Here is a 24,205-nt window from a genome sequence, read left to right on the forward strand (position 1 = left end):
GTCTAATCAAAAAAGGAGTAATGCTAGTGGGACTTACATAATGTAGTTGTTTGGTAGGAAATGGATACACAACTTCTGCTTTGCTCTGGGTAGCATTAAACACACATCTCCCAGCTCTTGGTAAGTGTATGGATCCACATACATTTGCCAGACGCAGTCTGCCAAGACCATATTTTCTTTTTTTTTCTTTAATTGTGACTTTGAAAATATATAATGAAACAGCAATTAAAACAGCAACTTTTACTCAGGTATTCTATTTTATAAGAAAATTTCTTGTTAATCAGCATTGTTTTGTTTATATACTCTTGATTCTTCTTTCCAATAACTGTTATTTTGTTGAAAATATAAAGGTGTGATGGGGGAGAGGAGAGGAAGGGTTTGCAATATTTAGTCTAATACCCAGGGTGATGACATAAGAGCTTGGTTAGCTTAGTTCATACAGAACATTTGGCTAAAAAATTTGTCTCATCCTCTGCCCAGACTGCTGGGGAGCTGCTGAGGAGGAGTGAAGATGTAGAGACAGAAATGGAAGGAGAAGATTTTAAATGGACAGATATGAGTAAAATGCAGGGGCAGTAGAAGGAGTGAAAAGGACAAATGGAAACTCTTCCATGCAGCCACAAAGAGACCCTGGGTGAAGGTGAAATACAGCACGACATACTGAGTGTGAGCAGGGTGTACTTAGCTATGGATTGAATTAGGCAAAAACAAGTTAATGCTGTGTTTATAAGCTAGACTCTGATGCAACCAGTCCTCAGATGTGAAAAAAATCTCAACTCCACCCAAAGCTGCAGGTAACAAGAATATGAACTTGTTGGTCCCAAACCCTGAAGCCAGACAGCCAAGTAAGTAGCATTCCTTGCTAACACTGAATATCTTGCACTCATAATTATTTACATCTTGGTCTTTCAGACAAAGGCAAGACGTGTTAACAAGATAAAGACATAGAAGGCTATAATTCCTCATCAAATAAAACAATCTCACCCCACAAGGGAGTACAGAAAGAAATATTTCCTTTCTTTTTTTTTCCTTTCATAGCTTGCTGTCAGGAGCAGATGTTTTAGAGCGCAGTTCTTCTGGCAATGGGGATCTTTCAGTCTGCCCCAAATTGTAAATGTCTCTCTCTTTAGAATTAATTGGCATTAGAGTGTTTTGTCCTTTTGTGTTAAAAGCACTGGAAATCATTCCTCAGCTGCAGCAAAAATTTCCCAGATAGCGATGGTCATATAATAAAGAACTGAGGTTCATGTTAAATTGAATGTAGTTGATGGAAAAATAGATTAATGTAGATGGGAGAAATTAGCCACTGAAGTAAGAAAAAAAAAGGTCACAGTCTGTAGTCTGGCAAATCATATGGCTTTTTAAAAAACCTGCTGTACATAAGGAGCTCAAGTGATTTACTATCTGAAATAGAGCAAAAACTGATAAATGAGTCATCAAAATACTTACAGACAGTGACAAAGCAAGCAATTCTCTGCTTGATAGGGGCTAATGGGGCTGCAGGGACAACCTGCAATAATTGTGCTAATGGACCAGCGGCAGTCAGAGACCACACAGAGCTCTGCCCACAGCAGGTCGGAGCTACATCAAGGACAGCACTGTGAGCTGGAGCCAGGGCTGTCAGAACTGGGTAGGTTCAAAAGTAATGCACTTGTGTTTGTTTTTTCCTTTTTATTTTTTTTTTCTTTGCATGTTTTTATATTATTTCTTTTGGACAGGTTGAAATATAAAACAGATTGGCAGTTAGAGCCCCTAGAGCCCCTCAGTTTTAAAAAGTGGAGCAGAAGCAGTTGAATCAGTACTGTGTGAATTAGCATCATTCAGAAGCAGCTGTGAAAGGCTGAAGGCTTTGCTCACACTTTCAGAGCTACTGTCTTTTCTGTGCTAGTCAGTAAGGACAGTAAACACAGTCCATCTGCCATTCACTCCCTGCTATCCTTGAGCAGAGTTTCTTTGAGCAAGAGCTCCCTTGCCTGAAGTGGAGATCTCTGAGGTGAAATATGAAAGCATCTCTGTCAGATGGCCACCCTGGCAGCTACATTGAGCTCATATGTCTGGCAGGGCTTTGCACTTGCTATTTGAGGAGGAAACACTATGCTTTTGAGGAATTTACTGTAACAAGTCTAATCCTGAGTAGCATAGAGTAAATATTTTCCAGTGACTTTTCCTCCCACTCTTGTTGTCTGATGCAATTCATTCTCTCTACTGCCAAGAAAATAAAAAAGGCAGTTTCAAATACTCTTTTGTTTCTAATCTTCCCAGATGTGATAGGAGCAATTCTACCTCCTCCACCATGTCAATGACATGTGACCTGCAATCCTCTTTAGGAGTCTATTCACAGCTGCTTCAGCATGTAAACCTCATACAGTGAAAAGGATGAACCTGAATTTAGTGAATTGTTCTGCCAAAAGGAAGAATAAGCCTAGAATGAGGGTACCAAGGGATTCCCTTCTGTTTTCTCTGATGTGTCTTTAATCATACAAGCTAAAAGAGAAGAGCTATGTTGTAACATTATATCAATATGTGAGGTTTTGTTGCATCCATTGGCAGCATGTGTTTTCTTTCCCAGTTTGCTCTGTGCTTGGTACTTTGGGCCTCCCAGTGATTTCTAGTACAGGCCAATGGAAAAAAAAAAAAAAGCTCTACAAAGTGGTGCAATGGAATTCATGCATTTTAGACATTATTTTTGGGTTCTATTGACTTGGCATACTGTAGTATGTGGCCAAAACTTAGCCAAATCAGAACTGTAAGAAGTAGTGATGTTTCAGAGTGAAAACATTGAACATCAGTGTTTGAAAAACTATTGTTTTTAGCCTTAAATAAAATGACAACAAGCACTCCTTACAAATCTGTTCCTTCTTGAATGGAAATATTGAAGAGAATTACATAGCCAGAAATATTCCAACTTGCCTATTTTGATGGAAGACAGACTGTTCTTGGCAGAAGAGAATGATAGATTTTCATAAGCACTTGCATGTATGGACATTGTACTAATCACAGTTTTGGATCTATTTTTCTGTTGACAAAAGTTGATAGAGTGACACTGTAGTTGTTAGACCTGACATGCTTTCCTTGAGCTGGAAATCTGATGTTTGTGAGGCAGAACACACAGGAACTCTACATCAAAAGCTGTTAACAAATGTATTGATCTATTTACAATTTGGAGTAGGACTGATCATTTAATTTTCTTGATATGCCACTCTGAAAATGTTTTAGGCTCAAGTAGATAGGTTGGAGAACAGAGAATTCTGGGTCTTCATACTTCCTAAACTCTGTATGAACCTCAGAAGATTCAGGTTATGCGTTTAATACTTTGAGGTCATCTAAATTAAGTACTGACACTGGCTTCCTTATATGTAATGTAATTTATTTACTTGGATGCAAAATTAATCATCTGGAACTCACCTGTTGCTGCACCTGTATCTCTTCAGGAATGAGGGTCTTCATTAACAATAAAGTTGCCAGTAGGAACATACATTATCCTATTGTGGTTACAGCATTTGATTATTGACCAAAATAAACTAATTGATAAACTGGAATAATGCTTCAGAGCTGAGACTGCAGCCATACCTCATGACAAATAAAAAATGTTGATGGAGTCCATCCTCTCTAAACAATGCCCTTTTAAATATTTGTCCACATGATTTTTCTTAAGTTTCTCTTAGGTTAAAATCTGTCCTTTTAGCTCTGCCATGTGTCATGGTATTTTTGTTTCTCTTCAGCCCACTCCTTTTCCTAATGCTACTGGAGGAAATAATTCCTGTACCTTCAGTTCTTCCACTATTCTAATTAATGTTCATATTCCATAACCTTAAAATAGTGCAAAGTGTTTTTTTTTTCTCTGTGACAACCCACTATGGACCTCTACTTCTCATGAACATTTTATATTTGTCTGTTTTTAAAACATTTCTTTTCAATTAGAACCTACTTCTAAATGCCATGACTCAAATGAACCTACATTATTTGCTCTCTAAACTTTTATTTTTGTATAATGGAACAACCATTATTCTATGCTAGTCCTTGAGGTGCAGAAGGTCTACTTTCACATTAACTTTTAATAAGTGTCTGATTAATGGGCACTTTAGTGTCTTTTTTTTTGGGGGGGGGGGGGGGTTTGGGTTTTTTTTTTTTTTTGCTGTTTATTGCTTTGTTTTGTTATTTTATTTTTTGCTGTGCTGTCAAGAGTGTCCACTTACTTGACTCCTTTGCATTTCCATTTTGTCAGAATATCCTTCGGTTTTCGTGCTATGTCCCACTCTATGGATATTTTCTCTTGGCAAAGTGCCTGTGCAGATGGTATTAAAAAAAAGTTGTTGATGCAGCAACTGTTCACAACAATTTCTGTAGATGTTTTATTAAAAAAACATACGCAAGAATTGTGTTTGTCAGCACCTTTCTTTATGTTTCAAGCTTTTCTTATTTGGAGGCACTGTTGGTTCAAGAAAACGAAACCTGTTTGATCCGTTTGAGTTGATAATCAAATAACTGTAACTGTCTGGTTCAACACATGGCAAATGACAAGAACTGCTTATTTAATGTATATATAGTGGTTTCAGTTCATTCTTTTAAGAATGCTAACAAGTGTTTTTGATTGAAAAAGTAGGACATTATTCAGGCACTGTATCTGCTTGAGGAATCAAAACACATGTAAAATTTCTTCTGTCTTTAACTGTCTGTATCAGCTGTGTTCTGCTGCTGCTAACATAGGGCAGCCATGTCAGCACGGGCTTTCTCCTTTTCTGCACATAATCCCTTGATGAAGAATTTTCTTTTTAAGTCAGGCACACTGGCACTTTCCCTTTTTGCATTTTCTTTTTCTTTGGGAGCACAGAATGAAGTTTTATTTATGTAACCTCATTTTTGTGAGTCTAGAGATTTTCATGTCTATGTGAAGAGTTATTGTTCTATATTTTTTTTTTTGATGATCAGTATTCAGGATTTATTTAGCTTTGGGATGGTGATAATTTTTAAAACATGCATAACAAATATTATGACATATCTCATGAGGAATATGCTCTTTGAGGAACAACATGGAAGGAAGTCACCTGTGTGATACTATGGAGTAACCAAAATTATTCCATTCTGTATAGGGTTGAAGGGAATGTGGTGTCTGAGAGGAAAGAGTCTGCCATCTCTTTGACTAGGAGGGAAAAGTGTATTAAGAAGTATGATGTACAGTTAAGCTATACTACTGAAACAAAGCCATCTGCTGTGTAGGAAGCGGAATTTCTTTCTGAATCCTGAGAGATGTGATGCCTGGTTTTGGTTTTTCAGTGCACAGCAGCATGTTCTTACCTGGAGAAGGATTAGAGTTTAAATCAGGAGGAAGGGAAGCTGAAATAAATTTTTCTTTTTTTTTTTTTTTGTGGTCAATTAGTCCACTTTAGTGGGGACTTGCCAAATATAATTTGCATGATACTCTGCATGAGAAAATCAAATTCCCAGAGTGTTTTTGGAATGTGTTATTTATAATCCTTGGTGCTTGGTTTGATTTGTTTGGTGGTTGTTTTTCTTCCCTGCCTTCTTTTTACTTTGAGAATTTCAGTTGAATGTTTTAATGGACTCAGATCTTGTGTCTTAAATTTGTCTCCCCTTGGTCAGCAACAAGTCAAAAATATGTGTTTCAAAGCTGCTTGTTAACACAGATTAGAAGCTCCTTCTCTGATGTTGTATTCTTGAGGGTCTTGGACCTCTAAGGCCTTTTAAGGCAAAAAAGATGTCTGGTAGCAAACCAGAACTCAAGGCTATGGAATGAATTTCCTGAAGCTTGTAAGAGGTGTATGTTAATATGTAACAGTGGTCTAAGTGAAGGACTGTTGCAGGGAAGAGCACCATCTTTGTGAGATAAAAAACAGTATTTACTCTTGAATAATTTCACAGAGTATCACCCAAATATAAGAGAAAATACTTTATTGATATGAGCTGCCTTTTTATTCTGTTTGGGTTTTTTAACTTTTTTCTCTGGGACTTTCAATGTTTTAAAAGTTTTTGGCTCTGATATAATTCAAGGTGAAATGCAAACGACCAGTTATGTGGAATCACTCTGTTTTTTAACTTACTTGCTAGGAAGTTATAAGGAAGTTGTCTTTGGAAGTACTTGTTGATAGATTTTTTTTTTTAAACTTAATCAACTCTGAATAACTTTTTTGATGATAAATCTTATGTATAAAAAAGAGATTTAAGTGCAAATAAAATGTACATATAAGTACTTTCTATTACATTGCAATATAGACATTATTTGTATAAGGCTTGTATATCATTCAGTGAAAAGTCTTTTTGTTATGTCAGAGTTAATTCACCAGGTTCTTTGTAGAGACAACATGGGAGATGTGGAGTATGAAAATAATTTGAAGAGATCTCTCTCTTACCAATGACTGTAATGATGCTAAACCAGACTTTCAGATGACAAAGCTTATGTGAATAACCTCAGTGCTTATGCTCAGCCAGAACCTGAAAAGAAATTCTTAGTATATCCATTGTAATTAAAATAATTCAAAAATTAAATTTAATGGAAGGACTTCCAAGTGAAAAAATGCCATTATTTTATCAACTTAATAGGGGTATTTCAAAACACGACAGCTATATCTCCCACTAGAAAGTATTTATCTGCAAATTTTACTGCTGTTTCTTCTTTGTCTGCTGGGTGTCATGCTCTAGCTTTGAAGCAAATTTTAGCATTTTTGCTGGGTCAAGTCAACCAAGATCATAATTTACATAAAGGCTACATAAATTGTCTGAGATATTTTGTAATACTGAACTACTTAACAGATAGTTAGTACTTGTAATACTGAACTTGTAACAGATAGTTAGTAGTTGTAGCACTGAACTACTTAACAGATAGGAGTATACTTGAACTTACTGTGCTTCATTTTACTGTGACCAAAGGACAAAATACTAGTCCCAGCAAACTTACAGTACTTTGAATCAGTCATCTGGGTTTTTTGAAATAAAACTTAATTTGATGTCAACTTGTTTTTTTTTTTAAGCTGTGTGGTGGCCTGCCTCTGTAACACTTCTCCAGGCACAGAAATCAGCCACATTTTCTCATGTTTGTAGTGAATGCTTCTTTTGGGAGATGTCTGCCTTTATTTTTTTAAACTACAAGGAATGGAGATACTTTTTTAGTGACAAAGTATTTTTTTATCTAAAAGTTACAGTTATGAATAATCCTATATCCAGATTCTTGGAATAAAATATATGGAAAAACAATAGTCTAAGAAATGCTTAAAAAAGAAAAAAAAATAGATTTTTCATTTCTTGATCTCTAAGTATCGCTAGCTAATTACTCTTTTCAGTCTCCAAAACTGGGGTGAGTGCCATCAAGATATATGAAAAGCCAGAAGAATAAATAAATGTCACAGTTTGTCAGTATGTTGCTTGGATTAAGGAACATTCTCCCTCACTGTTGTATATGAAGGTGTTCCTTCATCTTGGAAATGGCCACTAGCCTTGTTTTAATGGTGTTTCCTTTTCTTGCATAATTCTGGAATTCAGCTGCTCTCCAAGTAAATCTTCATGTTTTAACATATGTTTCCCCAAACCTTTGAGATGACAACATTCTATCACTTCAATGCTTGATGAATAAAAACCTTCTCTAGACATGGTTACACCACCTAGTTTTATCTCAGACCTACTCTTCTGCTCATATTTCCATCATTCAAGCACCCAATATTGCATCTATAAGAGAGTCTGATCAGACATAAAGTTAAAGAATTAAGCTGCGACCACTTTTTCAATGTTTGAGATTTTATGGACTAGAAAAAAGTGTGATCCCCCATTATTTGTCATAAGTCAGTCAGAGTTGGTTAAGCTGAAAGCCCATTGCGAATGTCAAGGAAAAATGGTGGCATTTAAAAGCCAAACCTGCAGAATATACTAAGTGTCACAAATGTAGTCATGCTTTAAGTGTTCTTGATAAATTGCTTCCCTACTACAGACTCATTTTTCACTATACCCTGCAGCATTTGCAGATAATACCTCTTAACAGGTCATCAATGTAATCCATAGAGGAACTAGGGGTTTGGAATTTGGACTGCTACCCATACTGGCTCTTGATGGCTCTTTCAAATTTGCAGCTTGCTGGCAGTTGCTAACAGCTAAACTCTTTTGGCAGCCTCTGCTCCTGAAATTTATTTTCTCCTTCAGACTCTCTGCAGTTTTCCATGTGGTCTCCTGTAGCTTTTTAATTTCCTTTGCTGAAGCAGAAAATTTAGAGGAGAAAACAGCAGATACCCTCTTCAGTGCAACTTCTCACTCCTTCAAATGGTAGTTTTTGGACCTGCTGTATCCCTGTGGTCCTGCTGGATTCTCATGAAATCAGAGTTGACTTGTTCTTGCATCCCTACCCCATCCCTGCTCCCTTGTTGGACGCTGTGGGACAGGCTCTGGTTGGGAAGATCATGGCCCTGCCAGACCCATGGCCAGTCCCTGCTCCTGGCTCCCTCCCACAGGCAGATGGACCTCATGATGCCCTGACATGGGAGCAGAAAATGTGTGGAGAACACATATTTTCCTCTGAGGTAGAAGTGTTTCATGGCAGCTTAGATGTTAAGTCCTTTCTTTTATCTTCACCCACTAGAGTGAGGTCAGGGTCTGTTTACTACACCCCAATGTCTTATTGATGGAGACCTTCTCTGACAGAGGCAGGCAAAGACTCTTGGTGTAAACAAATTACCAAATTGTGGTGATACCCTTTTTTTTTTTTTTTCAGAGAAGCAAAATAATCCTACAAAGCCTGCTTTGATTTTAAAACATGAATCATATGAAGCACTCTATTTTCCAGGCTATTTTTGAGCTTAAAATTGCCATTGAAGAATGTTCACTTTCCAAATCCAGCAGAAATGAATGAAGCATGCACATTGTGTGTGCTCTAGCTAAGGAATCGTTTCCATCTAGGATAAGCTCAGCACACATTTCCCTACACATTTCTTAAGCCTGTTCTTTAATTGCCTGGGGTCTTGGCATGGCATATGATTCTCAGTTTGGAATAATAGGATCATTTTGGGTGAGAAAGACCTTTAAGATTATCAAGTCTAACAGCTTTCCCAACACTACCAAGTATACCACTAAACCCTGGCCCTATCTACATGTCACATCTACATGTCATTTAAATACCTGAGTTACCTGCTGGTAACTCAGCACTCTCTGAGCAGTCAGTTCCAATGCTGGACAACCCTTTCTGTGAAAAAAATATTTCCAAAAAGGGAGTCTGAAATGTCCCTGAAACAACTTGAGGCCATTCCCTCATGTCCTGTCACTTGTTTTCTGGGAGAAGAGACCAATGCCCCCCTCACTATGACCTCCCTTCAGGCAGGGAGAGATAAGGTCTTCCCTGACCTTTCCTTCTCCTTTTCTCCAGACTAAAAAACCACAGTTCTTTCAGCTGCTCCAGACCCTTCACCACCTTATTTACTGTTTGGACACATTCCAGCACCTCAGTGTCTTTCAAAATGAGACCTGCCAGTTGGCTGTACCTCTCACAGTGTCGTGCCATCAGGCAGTGCCAGTCCTTCAGGATCCTGTACAGTCCTGTCCAATTGAAAATTAGAAAAGTAAAAAAGAAAATGAGTCTGTATTAAATAATTCTTTCATTGCTCATTTTTTCTGACATCTTAGTGAGGCATGGGTTTAAAAGGTCTGGAGGTTTTTTGATGACTTGGTGAAGCTACATAAAGAAGTCATCAGGAAATATCTAGAAACTGTTTTGAGATGAGAGCTCTGGAGTCTTTGATCCTTCTCTTGATTTTGTATCAGCTGCTACGCTTGATTTGTGATGGGTAGTCATAGCAATTTCCCCATGGTGTGCTACCTCTGAGGAGAAATCGTCACAGAGGATTGTGTCTGTGTGGGCACATGTATATGACAAAGTTGTCAGATGTATGCATACAGCTGCTTAGTGCACTGTAAAGGTTTAAGAGGTGAATACTCTGATGTCAGTCATCACAGTTTGTACCACATAACTGTTCCCCAAAAAGTGGACTTCATCAGGAAACCACAAATACCAACTTGGTGGGAGAATGTGTTTAAGCGCAATCAAAAGCTGGTCTGGGAAATCTCTTTCTTTGTGGCTTTTGTTTTGTTTTTAAAGTTATGGTAAGAGTAATTAGTTCAGTACATACAATTTGTATGTTTTCTATTTAGGGAAGATGAAGCTTCTGAAATTAGACTTTATTCTAAAAGAATGTAGTAATGATAAATGAAACTCATGCTGTTGTGACTAGTGTCGTTCATTATTAATTGTCTCTCATATTTTACTCTGGACTTCTCTTTTAGGAAACTTTACTTAGCTGTTGTACTTGTTATAAACTCTTGGGTCAGTAGTATTCTGAAGCTTTTGTTTAACAGGTAACCTCATTCACAGAATCACAAGTTTTGAAGAGACCTTAAAGGTCATCGAGTCCAACCCATGCCCTAACACCTCAACTAAACCATGGCATTGAGTGCCATATCCAGTCTTTTAAACACATCCAGGGATGGTGACTCCACCACCTCCTTGGGCAGACTATTCCAGAACTTTATCACCCTTTCTGTAAAACACTTTTCCCTAATATCCAACCTATATTGGAATGCGTCAGCCTTGATGCAGCTTGAGACTGTGTCCTCTGGTTCTGTCAGCTGCTGCCTGATGAAAGAGACCAACCCCTACCTGACTACAATCACCTTTCAGGAAGTTGTAGAGAGTGATAAGGTCATGCTTATAATGGTTTTGGTTACTAGCTTTGAGTCAGATGATTAATTCAGGGAAGCATGCTAGCTCTTTTTTCCCCTGAAGAGATTCTGCTTTTAATTTTTTTATAAAATGAAATTTTTGATAACTTACGGTAAAAACTGTTGATGTTCTTACAAAACATATATACTTCCATATTCACCCCTTCAATTCTGACCAAATCTTTCCCATGGAAGTGAGAATTATTGTTTTCTCTTTTCACAGAAATTGCTCCCCAAATGATAGTTGTGTGCACAGCATATCACATGGGAGATGAAGGATTATATAGCTGATATTTAAAATGTATCTTTTTTATTATAGGGAATGAAAGCAGTACATTGTGTACCATGATTAATCTTTTCAATACAGGGCTAATTAATAGGTTCCAGTCAGATCTAGTGATTATTTTAAGTGTTTGCAGCCTAACTAGGATGAGCATGATTTTTCACTTGGTCAGGCTCTTGTAGGATGTATATTTCTTTTGGTGACCTTTGCTGTTGTGCATTTGGGATTGAAACGTTGCTTATGGCTGAACATAAGGGCCCACCACAAAGTCTTCCTTTTCCTTTTGTTTAAAATTTCAGGTGTAAACACCATTAGGAAATGCCTGAAAATGTGGTCAGAGTGCAGGTCTAGGGCTTGACTACAGGAAGGTATCGCCTGCAGGTAATGGGAAGCAGACTTCATCAGCCACCATCTCTGACTAATGTCTGAGGAGTCATCAAACCATCAGAGGGAGAAACTGGAGTCTCTCACATCTCTTCCTTCCATCTCCTGCTCTCACTGTACCTCTCTTGAAAGCCAGTTTGATCAACTCAAACTATTCTATATTTGACGTAGAAAATGCTAATGATTTTTGAGTCTTGAACTGTGAGAGAAGAACTGTGAACGCAAGTGGTGTCCAGCTTACCAGATCCTTGCCTGCAAATCTAGAGTGGTCTTTTCATCCTGACAACAGGCCTACCCACAACTGGTTAATGAGATGACCTGGTGATTAGCCTCTTGGTAATGTTACTGAATTGCTCAGTAGAGATGGATTGCACTCCATACGAGCATATGGATATAAGCAAAATTTCTAGCTATTTGTTCAGGAGGAAACGTTCAAAGTGTGACCGGATCCCGGTTTTTGAGATTTGTTACATTTTGATTTGTTTCCTATTTACACAGCTTCCCAATTACCAGTTACTTGCAGGGTTGAGGAGCACTAAGAATTATGCTAAGATGGTTTTTGAGCTCTGCAGACTTCCTCTATCAGCAGGGGGTCTTTGGGCCTTCCTAGGTTTTGGCTGCAGATGATCTTTTATCTTTGGATTAAGTGGATGATCAAATCGCACCTCTAGCATCTCTGCAGAAGTATGAGGGGCACAGAGGGGTTTGTGCCAGGCTCTCTATTCAAGGATAACTTTCATTTTTATAGTCCCTGCAATTTTTGAAATGATGTTTTCGCAACTTTTCTTTCTAGAGCTTTCAGCCTGCCAGATTCCTTTATGCCCTAATTAGCTTTACTGTTTATATTGCTCTCATTCTCTAATTAGAGTAATCACATCATGGGGGAGTTGAGGCTCTTCTGCTTTTTCTCTAATTATTTTTGTTTTGTCAAGCCTGGCTGTTTCCTGCTGCTTATTCTTGTCCATGTGTTTTTATTCTCTGCAAATTGTTGTTGTCATCTACTAATTGTTTTTACTTTATCTGAAGACCTTTTCCTTTTTTTTTCTGTCTTCATCATTCTTGGCCATCTGTTCAGCTTCATAGTTCCATTTAAAAGTGACAGGACCTATACCAGCAAGTGGGGATAACAAAGTGTAAGAAGAAAGTGAAGGTGATATCTAAGTGAAGGTGATATGTTTAATTAGCATTCTGGATTCTTCACCTCAGGTTCTGTCACTTAAGCCATCTTTCACCTGACCTTTATACTCCTTTTCTTGTTGCCATTCCTGTGGTTGCTTTGCCCTTCAGCACTTTTTGCAAACTGGTCATTCACAGTAGTGGTGAAGAGCTGCTGAGATGTAGATTGTCAGTGGATATATATATACCTGTGTAACACAAAGCAATGCTAGTGTCAACCCCTAACAATTAGAAGAAAATGGAAGTTTTAATAGAAAGTGTCTGGTAACTAGTCTCAGATTTTACACATCCCAGAAGAAAAAGAACAAAAGGAAGTGCAGAAGGGTTAATAGTGTGCACGAGATGAGGTAAGGTCAGAACAGCATATATTATATATTATTTGAAGCCTTTTTTTCCTGTGGGACAAGTGACATTGTTGTGTTTAAAAGCAGAAAGAGTAAGTGGTCATTTCATTAGTCAAATTTCTGAACTCACACATTAAAGGTCCACCATCAGAATTGTTACAAAAATTGCCCCATTTGGATGCAGACTTTGAGTATAGTGGGATGTTGGGATTAGCCAGAGGTGTATCAGCAATGCATCGTGAGGACACATTTAAGGCCCTGAAAGTGTTCCTGCTATACCTATGGGCTCCATTTTGTAAAAGCTCTAGGTATCTTTTCACATTGAAAGCTATGATGAGATTGGAGGAGTACTTGCTTCAAAATAACAGTTTCTCCACTTATACTTTCTTCTGTGTGAATGATCTCCTGCTTAAAAAAGGAAGCACTTTGATAGCTACAGATTATGCAATCATCTCTTCACAGATGAAGTGTCAGTGCAATGTAGCACCTGAGTTGTAATCTGCCCAACTTTTGACATGAGGTATTGGGTAATTGAATCTCTCTAACTCTTTCACTTTCTTCAGTTGAGACTGAAAATATGTGGCTCACAGCAGAGTTTGAATTGGTGTTGTGGCCATTCAAGGCTGAAATAACCATATCCAGTTACTCTGCACCTAGCACATCTTCTGACTGAGAACACTACTGAACAAACAAGCCAAAGCAGTACTTGGAGGTTTTAATTTTACAAACTCAAAGTTGAGACACAGCTCTACAAATTGCAAGAATCTTCATTGCATTATAAATTCAAATACACAATACCTTCTTTTTGAGCTGACTTATAATTAGAGGACTGAGTAACTAGCCACTGTTGTGTATTTATTTAGAAGTCGATGATTTTATAATTTTTTTCCCCTCACAGTCCAGCAATAGTGGAAGAAATTTTGTGTTTCCTCTAAGTGTATTGAGATCTGCATTTTGACTGTATGTCTAGCATATTTCTTTGGAACTTTCTGGTGGTGGGAGGCTACAATTTTGAATGGAATAAATCTGAGTGTACCTGAATAATGTTGATTTTGATAGGAAATTTCTCTGAAAGAGCCTGGTCGTGGGAACATGTTCTAGAATGGCTCAATTATTTAGTCTCTACCAGAAGTCTGCCTCAAAGCCAGACCTCTGTGATTGTGACTGATTGTCTTCAGCTGCTTCTTAAGTTTGGGGATTTATACTTTAGCAAAAAGCTCCTTCACAATGCTGAGCTGCAATATGGCAAGAAGTAGCTTACACTGTTTAATTATCTGCAACACCAGGACCAAGACTTGACAGAAACCATTTGGAAGGGACTGTGCTGCAGAAATTAAGTACATGTATTCAGGTTTTCTTCCCTAATACCAAGAGTACCGAGGTTGCTGTAGAGATTTGATTTAGAGATTTGTACTTGGTGACTCATGTCTCAAATAGCATTTATTATAATAAATGAATAAGTTCTTGTATTATCTCCTATTTTATGAAGTATGCTAGGGTAAACTTAAATGAATGAGTCCCCTGTGAGTATAAGGAGGTAACTACCATGACTAGTTCAAACTTAATGAATGAAAACCCTAATTTAGGTCAACACCATTCTTAAAGAATATTTAACTAATTATATGGGCTTGTAGCAAAATATTCTGTAGATCTTAAGTGAATCGTTTTGCTGCAGACTTAGTATTCTGTTTTTCTTTTCTCCCTCCAAAGATATCACTTCAATTTTTCAAAATTATTCAGCTCAAGGTCAAAAAACACTGTTTTTACAGAGAAGACACCACTACTGAAGGTTTCCTCAGAGGAAAATGGGTGAGTTACTTTCATTTTTCTCAAAATATTTTTTTTCTAAGTTCTCTTCTATTTAGTTGCATATGGTTCTTTTTTATATCCTAACACCAAACCTGCTGGGAAATAAAGGGAATAGCTGGGACTGTAAGCAGAGAATTACTCTGGAGGACCTTGGTAGCAGAGAAGGGGCTGAAAAAAGGGAAGGATGTAAGGTGTGAGGTCAGGGTCATTAGAGAGCCCTAAGCATAGACAGCTGTAGGTTCTGTGCTCTTATTTCCTCCATTACTCTTACATAAGTGCACTGAAAGACACAGCAGAACTATACGGAAGGTCCTCACGATGGAGCTTGCACACCAGATCCTGAAATACATCTGCCCGGTGTGTCAGAGAACTTGTACTCTCAGGTGCACCTAAATGTCATGGGTCTTTGCTCTTGATCCCCAGTCTACTCAACTGTGTCACCAAGGGAACCTTGGTCTGTACTGAATAAATATTTTTCTATGAAATTTTCCATAAAAATCTCTCAGAGTGAATGTAAGGTTCTGCAAGGCCAGTTGCATCTACTACCTGTTGAAATAAAACCCTGTTTTGTTTTATTATGTTTACTGAAAATGTGTGACAGGTTGCAGTGTATGGCTCTTCATAATCCAGATTTTACCACAGATGATGATTCATGGGACAACAGCTCTGCAGAATTTGAGCAAAGGTTTCAACTGGAAAGTGAAATGACAAGTTTTCCCAGATCTGCTTCTTCTGAGAAATATGAAATATTGGACAACCTTCATGTCAAGTTCAATTTATCAAAGATGAGGTCTGAATTCAAGCATTATTTTTTTAAATTTCTGCATGTATTTGTTTTTACACATAGATATCTAGAAAATTATTTTATGTAAATTAATAGAATAGGATTCCGTATTTAGACTGTATGTAGTTTGAAACTGATTATGGACTCTCCATAATGATCAATAGCCCCTTCTTCTAAGAAGAATCAATCATTTACCTATTCTAAATTTTCAATTCAATACCTTCTATATTGTTTTTAATATTTATTTTTAACCATTTTTAAAAGACCTGTAGTTGATTCCACAGCATTTTTTTTCTTCAGTGTTTTGTTGCTTCACTTTAATTAAAATACGTGTGTAGAAGTTCTTCTGTAGTCATTACAGTAGCTTTTCACATATGCACAAAGCAAAATATAACTGAGCATTTTTCCACCTTGGACAACATTAATATACTTCATTCTTTACCCCAAAGTAGTCATTTAGGGCTATGGCTGGAGGAAATTGAACCTGTTAATATATTAAAAGATAGCAATATGATAAGAGCATGACTTCAGATTTTCTTGGGACATTTTTGCTGGGGATTTAACTAGCAGAACCTTTAATCTTGGATACTAATTCCCTCTGCCCACTCTAGAGGTTCAATGCTTCTTCTAGTTTGTTTTGGTGTCTGTAAGGTAGCTCTGCAGGGTTTTCATGGAGCCCAGCACTGCAGGTCTGCATCTCCTTGTTGATCTGCTGCACCTTTCCAGCAGAATGTCAGTGAGTGTTTTCCCAATCTGTATGTTGTTTTAGCTTATCTCTTCACAATTGTTCTCACTGTGCATATTGGTTCTGTGCTCTCCCACTCTGCTGCTGAGCAAATGGAGCAAGAGAATTCCAATGACTGCAATTAGTGCAATGTGAGCACGTGCAAAGAAGGTTGGCAGGTGTTTTTCTTCACATTTGTGGTAGATTTCCCTGGTGTTTGATGGAACAAAGGTATCAATTGGGAGTGTGAAATCCATTGTTTCCAGTACAGCATAGATTTATAATCTGGAGAGGAGCAAGTTTTTCTGGCAGAAGTTCCCTTGAAATATTTTCACTGCTATAGTGCAGGCTGTACATATGGGATCAGCTCCTTGGCTGTTGTAAATTAGCACAGCGATGCTGAGATAACAAATGATGCTAAACTGCCCAACACCATATGCAGATCAGATCAAAAATCATTTGGCTCAGAAGAGAGGGTGAAATTCTTCATACATTTATACTCCATGCATTTCCAACTGAAGTCAGATAGGATTGTACTGGAGGCATATATCAGCACAGGATTTGGCACAGGGCTTGTACTTGCATCACTGTGCCAGATTAGCACTGTAGGAAGAGACAGATTGTGAACCATGGGTGAGTCCAAAGCTGATCATGTCTCAAATGTAAGCTGTGAAAAATGCTGCTTCCCTAATACAAAATGTCATGAAAACAAACAGACTGGAGGAAAAGACCCTTCTAAATGCTGTATTTATTAAAACCATTTCCAAAACCTTGTTTTTATTATATCTTGCCAGCTCCTTTGGATGAGTTTCTGTTATTTACAAACAACTGGTTACTAACTTATAAATGCTTAATTAATATTTTATTTCACTTGTGTCTTAAAATCAAAAGGTTTTTAATAATAATTTATTATCATAAATTGTAAGTCCAAAATGAAAACAAAAAATATGAAGTACATAAAAATTAAACTAGTCTGGATTAAAATCTATTAATTCATAACCTAATATATTCTCAAAATTCCAGAAGGAAACTGTAATGTAAAGATGGACAGAATTGACCAGCAGGATAGAAGATCTATGACTAAACTGTCACTATTTTCCATAAATCACATAATACTAGAAGACGTTATCAGTGATGAAGTGCTAATAAATGGCTTGTGTCATCATTCCTTTCTTTTCATGCCTGTATCACTTTCTTCCTCTCTCTGCCCTCAGTAGATCAGGGCTACTTGGAATTTCTAGAAGAAACCACCTAACTGGCTTCCTCTTCCTCCTTCTCTAGGTTTTCACACTGTGCAAAGTTTGGGTAAAGTTTTACCACTTGTATTAAATAGGGGACTTTAGCCCCTTTGTACCAGTTTGTGACAAGACATTTTTATTAGCTGCTGGTTTTTATTTTCTGCTGTTTGGACAATTCTAGAGAGGGGGGAAACTTTGGAAAACAGTGTTTTTGAAAAATCGGTCTCCAGTAATTTCTGTTGCTTTTTGTCAATGAATTGATTTTGGGACTTATTTCCAATGTGATTAAAAATTATTTCTAACATTCTTCAGTCTATTCTGATTTAATATTTTGTCCTGTCGCATCTGTCAATGCAGCTTTTTATTGCACTCTTTGTTTTTCAACTAATTATCCTGGTAACTTGAAATGTTTTCCTTCTTGCTTGTCATCAGGTTTAAATCAAGCCCTGCATTTGTCATTCTGTCAGAAAACCAGGGCTGGAATGTTTACTTGAAAAAAAACCAAACAGAATAAGAATATTGATGCTTTCAAAATGAAAATATCTAACGAGGTCAAACCTACACAAAGGCTTCTGTAAATTAAGGCATCAGTATTATAACATATTGATGGGCAGTCAGAAAATTTTTAGTTGAGTTGTCTTTTCAGTAAGATTAAAAAATGGTAATTTAAAATGTTAAATCTTAAGATTTCTTTCTCATGACCATGCATCTTCAATATCCACATTTTAATTTAGAGTTATTCTTGCCTAACCCACTCAGTAGTAAGCTTGAACAATTCAGAATATTTTGTGGCATCTCATTTCCGGAACAGGTCATTCCTTCAATGGGCACAGGCATGCCGTGGGAAAAAAAAAATCAGTTTTGTTAGTAGATGTATGCTCATGAAGTATATGTGGTTTTAAAAGATACTGCTAAACCCAGAAGATTCTTACAGCTTGTTCCTGTCTTCAAAATGCATTTCCTAATACTTTTCAGGGTGTGTATTATAAGTCCAGTTTTGAGGAATTCTCTCTTGACACCATCTGTCTATGCAACAACCTGTGTTTTCAGCACAGCCGTGCCACCTCCCTGTGATAGCAGTGCTCCTTCGCCTCTCTGGGAGAGACAAGAATCACCTGAGGGGGATTAGGGTCTCCCAGGGGCCTGCAACAGTAGTGGACAAGTGGTTCCAGCATCCAGCACCAGCTCATTCTGCAGCCTTCCCTTAGATTTTCCAAGGGACAAATCCTCCTTCCTGTCCACTGAGATCCATTTGTGAGCAGAGCTGGTGCAGGAGCCCTGATGGTCACCAAGGCTTCCTAAACCCTTGCTGACCTTGCTTCGTCGTGTCTGCACTCTGATGTGATGTACTATCACCCATAAGTGCTTACCATGGTGTTTCTGAAATGTCAGAGCTGTTAAGAGAATAGGAAAGGTTGTTCTTAAATTAGCCAGATAGTAAATACGTGTTTCCTTGTGTTTCAGATGCTGTCTCAAATTCCTGAAAGTTTCAGGCCTCTTTATCTTCGTAGTTGTCTGCTCTGTAAGTATTGAATTTTTAGTCTTCCCCTGGCCCCCATTTCTTTAGAATTAGTTCAAAATGAGCTATGATATTTTCTCTTAGCACACAGAAAATGTCTTGAGGCAAAAACTGACAGTACTGTACAGGGCTTCATGCCTAGTCATAGTCCTATTTGGTGCACTTGTCACCTCTCGGGACAATGTGATTGGGTAAGCAGTTGGTTTGGAGGAAGAAGCAGCTTAAGCCCAAATTTGTAGGTCCCTTAAGGATGCTTTTTGAATTCAGGATGTATCTTTTGATCCTGACACCTGAGGAATGCTCACAGGGAAAGCTGTGCTTGGGAGGATGCTGCAGCAATGACAGTGCTTCACAGTGTCAAAGGCAGAAGCTGATGGGGAGATTGGCATCTCCTTCAGGTGGCCAAAGTGCTGCCCTCCCTTAGCAAAATCTTCAAGTTCAGCAAAATCTTCAACTGAAAGTCAAGAGAAAAATTTTAAAAAGCTGGAGTTTATTTTTTTTAGTGGCTGTGAGGAATTCCTTTTGGGGTAGCAGGGCTTCTGTGCCAGGAAGAGAATAGATGACACTCTGCATTTCCCCAGGTATGGGTGCTGCTCTCCAGACAGATCCTGAAGGTTGACCTAAGAGACATTTTGAAAAAGTGCATAAAATATGGGACTTTGGCTGTAAATTAACTGGAGGAATATTGCTTACCCTTGTTAAGTATCCCAGAGATGCTTTTCAACTGTGGTGGAATTATACTTAAAAATACGGAAACAATCTCACAACTGAATGTGCCAAGAGTCTTTTTAAAGTATTTCAGATAAGTTTAGCAGGTCTTTGGCAGTTTTTGTGTTACTAATGAATGTTTATTCTTTATCCTTGCCCTAGATTTTATTTGGCATTTATCCAGATCAAGGTATGCCCTGGCAGATGTTGGCTGTATCGCCTCTGGAAAGCTTCTGTATCCTTCTTTCATTGGAAAAAAAAGGGATCTGACGTTTCATTGATAAAGCAGTTGAAAGGATGTGTGTTTCCTCTCTTGCACCCTGAGAGGACAGGGTGATCTCAGAGCCTTGGCTGCCTTTGGAATGGTCCTTGCCACTGGCCCGAGTACTCCCTCTCCAAGTTGTACTGACTGGCACTTGTCGGGCCAAGCAACTGTTTAGAAGAAGAAGCAACAGAACTACACCAAATAAAAATTAGTCATCATAGGTCAATGCAGATCTGAATGTGAAAAGTCTTTGAGGCTTCAACATCCAGTTAGTAAACAAACAAAAAATTTTGTAAATTAGTTACATTTATTCTTCCCACTATATTTCTAGTTAAATCAGTCTGATATGAAATCTTCTTGGCTCTTATTTCACAAGTGTTAAAAGAAGATGCACCTATAGATACGTTTCACAAGCTCCTGCAAGGTCCCTTGTTTTGAAAAGGTGCAGTAGGTTTTCATTTTTGAGATGCTCTGTTCTTCTATATAACTGGTCAGCTCCATAGCTTTGGGCAGGGAGAGTCCATTTTAAATAGATTTAATTATTAGCATTCTCACTGTCACCAATAATGACACTATATAATGCACTAATTAGTAGGGTAAATGAGGAAGAAAATGTTAGTGCTTTAGGGCAGTTTATAATTAAAAGTTGAGATTGCTTTTTGAAGGGAAGCAAATGGACTTTTAGTAGGACAAATGACAACTTCAGCTGTAAACTCCCATCAATATCCTGTTCACATCAGTGTTTTTGGTCCCTCTTGAAACTGTTGTTAAAAGTTCCTATGGGGGTGTAGTGTTGAACAGCACCACAGCTGTCACAGCCTTATCTGCCAAGAGAATGAATTCAAAGAGGGTCTTTGAGCTGAAGTTTTAGTCAACTGTCGTAGCATAAATTGAAGATTTCCTCTCTTTTCAGATTTGGGTTGGACCCATAGCTGTTGCATTGTACAAATCAGCTCTGCAACCAAATATTCCCTTTGTTTCAGGGAGCTGCATTTGGGACTGGGATTTTAGACGAAGAGATGTTCCTGAATTTTGCATTTTACCTATCATGTCAGGACACTTTGACACAAATAGCTGTCAGACAGTCAGAATATAGCATTTCCATGTCTTACTTGAAAAACCCAAAGCTAGAGCTTTTTAGTTTGTGTAATGTGTCTTGAAAACTAGATATTCTGTCTACTGTCTGATGTCAGTGAGCTGGGGAAAAGTGAAAGGCAAGCAATCCAGGAAAGCCAAGCTTCTTTTTCAAGATGATGTAGTAATTCAAATAGAAGAATCAAGGAGAAAGATTGCCTTTCTAAAAGAGTTTTGTAAAAGGCACCAGCCACCCTGAATGTCGTCTTACTGTCGCTGGCAGTCTCCATTTGCTCAGCAGTAAGTTCATGTGGTTGCCTTCCACTTTATTGCATAGCAAAAAAAGGATTCCCCTTCTTGGCTAGTCCTAAGTAATGTTAACCATTCAGCCAGCAGTGCTGAAGATGCAATTTCTGCTGGCTGACAGATTGCAGTTCTCCCAATGGACACTATGGGCTACTCTCTGAATGACCACAAGATTTTAATGGTAGGTTTGTAGGTGTGCTGCAGCAGTCCTTGCCACAAAGCCCTTGGAGGTTATCATATGAGACTTCGGGTGGAAAATCAGTATCTTAGCTCATATGATGCCAAAATTGCAAATGAGCAAACTTTACCTCTTGCTTCTGCCTCAAAAGCTGTTTAGAAGTATTGAATAGGTATTAACCACTTTTCTTTTCTTTTTTTTTTTTTGAACTCCTTCCTCACAGATCTGTTTATTTCCAGCAATGCCCAAGCACACTGTTGTGAGTGTGTGCTCACATATGCAACGTATCTCCATACACTCAAAAAGACAAAACAAAGTGTGAAATATTTTTAAAAAACAAATTGAGTGATTACTTTTGGAGTTCATGTCCTTTGTCATCGTAGTGTTGCCTGGATTTTTTTGGTTTTTTCTGCCATGCCCATGAAATCTCAGGTTTGCTTAGGGGCAGGGCTTTCCTTCTCTGGTGCTTGGAGAGGCCTTCAATGGCTGGTGTGGAGGTGACCTGCTTTTCGGATGAGATCTCTGGTTGTGTTGCTATACCTGTATCTCTGGTTTGGTTTTACTCCAGCAGTTTTTCTTCCCATTACCTTCTTTATTATTAGCACACATGTATCTCCCATGACTTTGTCCATCCCCATGGGTACAAATCTGGCATGTAACACAGAGGTGTGCTGGCTGCAGATTCTGGAAACAACATCTTGCCCCCTGTGAATTAATAGAAGCTTTCTGAGTCTGTAATTTTGTGTGTGATTGGTTTGGTTTTTTTGTTTAAATACTGATTTCCGTATAGGCACCAGGCACAAATTCAATGATTTTAGTATAGCTTTTATTGGTAATGTCTTTCTTTGAACATAAATTCTTGGGATTTATTAGTTTTTAAATTCTAACAGTCAGCTCTATAATACCAGAAAGAAGGAAGTTTATACTGAAGCCTGACTTGAGGACCCTTTCTGCAGGAAGCAAGATTCAATGTCACTGTTGATGTAAAATGTGTGAAGCATTTTCAGATCTTTTGTTCAAAGGCTGTATGTTAAGGGGAGAACATCTTTAGTCATTAAGATGATAGAAGAAGAGATATAGAGTCTGAATAAATTTCAGCATTTCTTTGTTTAATTACATGTACCTATTCTAAGACATGAACATTCTTATTTTTCTTAAGTCTTTGGCCATTCAGACCTTCAGGAAATGTCTCTCATCTCTGGGTGATCAAAGAGTGAATGAGAAATATTCTTGTTCTTAACAACTTACATATATTTTCAGACTTGAAAATTTTTCTGAAGTACTAAATATACTTTGTGTTCATTCTTTTGTTTCTAATAACTACTGCCCTGATCTAAGCAAATTTTAAGCTTTTGTCCAGCAGTAGGGAATGGACAACTGGAGCAGAACTACACACTCACTTTTTGAATTGAACTAGATTTTATGAAATTAAAAAGTCATTGAGATTCATCATGCTTTTAAGGAATAATGCAAACTGAGAAATGTCTGTCTCCCTGATACAGTGCCTTCTTTCTTTCTTTGTATCTCATACAGTTATAGCTATTTCTACACTTCTCAATAGTAGAAATATTTTATTTTTCAAGAAATGGTAAGTCTTCAGCTCATTTCAGTGTGATGGATCTCACACCTACCTCACTGAAGTAACAACCCCTCAGTAACAACCTTTTCTTCCCTCTCAACATTTGTACTTGCAGCCAGTCATGTTATAGGTGAGGAAAATTAGATCAGTGTGAGCAAGGCAATTTCATTTTGCTTTTTCGGACTGATTGTCAGAAATTACCTGGAGAGTGGGCTGTAAATTCTTCCCGAGTCTGGCCAAGGATGTTACATTTTTGTAAATATGTTTTAAAGTCCTTCAGTCCTGACCTGACTATCTTATTGTTTAGGTGTTTGATATCTCCCCAGTTAAATTTTTTGAGCAAAGGATGACATTTTGAAAATTATGTATTTTCACCGCACCCAGCATAGAGAGTTTTTATACTCACTTGCTCTTTATGTTCAAAATAAAACTCAATAATAAAAGTACATAACCTGAAGTCACATCTGAATGTGAATCTGCTTATTCCAAATCAGACAAAACCAGAGATACCAAACTGACTAAACAGGGGCCATTTTCATGGCTGCATTTCTATTCTTTCCATGAAAGATTTTATCACTTCCAGTCCAGAATTAAGATCTCAAATTTAGAAAGTAGAAGATGTATATAAATAGTAAAAATATGTTACATTTTAAATCATAGGCTAGATTTTTCTTTTCTTTGGATTCAGTGGAACTATTTAGAACAATTCCGTATGTGGATGAGGAGTCTCTGGACAAGCAGACTTAAGACTCCTTATTATCAAATTCCTTGCTGAATTTGTATGAGTTTGAGTGATTTCTTAATGAATTTGTGTTATTGGTGCAACTGTTGGAGCAAGGAAAGGTCACTAGAAAACTTGCAATCATGCCATGACCATTAGTGACATGGAAAAGAATATTTCCCGCTCCCTGTGCAAAAGGTGTATATATAGAAAGAAGGATTGTAAAGCAAGGAATATAGTTATATTTTAGCAGAATTTTCAGCTTCCTTGAAGGTTCTTCTCCAGGGAGCATAAATTGATGTAATTAATTACAAAACCTCTCTAATCCCTTTAATTCTTTTCCCCCTTTGAATATTTTCTTATTTTGTAACTCTAGTTCTGTGCTGGCAGACTCTCCTCCATAATT

The 24,205-nt window shown here is 37.7% G+C and overlaps 1 protein-coding gene across 2 annotated transcripts in view; it reads left to right on the plus strand.

Moving 5' to 3' along the window:
• OCA2 (OCA2 melanosomal transmembrane protein) overlaps nucleotides 1-24,205 on the plus strand; it is a 162,160-nt gene that overhangs the window by 6,987 nt on the left and 130,968 nt on the right. For both annotated transcript variants that reach the window (XM_063150517.1, XM_063150518.1), the window contains exons 2-5: nucleotides 14,605-14,703; nucleotides 15,305-15,493; nucleotides 18,914-18,971; nucleotides 19,839-19,911. In XM_063150517.1, coding sequence (XP_063006587.1) covers nucleotides 14,605-14,703; nucleotides 15,305-15,493; nucleotides 18,914-18,971; nucleotides 19,839-19,911 — 419 coding nt within the window. The remainder of the gene's footprint in view (nucleotides 1-14,604; nucleotides 14,704-15,304; nucleotides 15,494-18,913; nucleotides 18,972-19,838; nucleotides 19,912-24,205) is intronic.

The sequence above is a fragment of the Melospiza melodia genome, chromosome 2, assembly GCF_035770615.1.
Source record: "Melospiza melodia melodia isolate bMelMel2 chromosome 2, bMelMel2.pri, whole genome shotgun sequence".
Lineage (NCBI taxonomy): Eukaryota > Metazoa > Chordata > Aves > Passeriformes > Passerellidae > Melospiza > Melospiza melodia.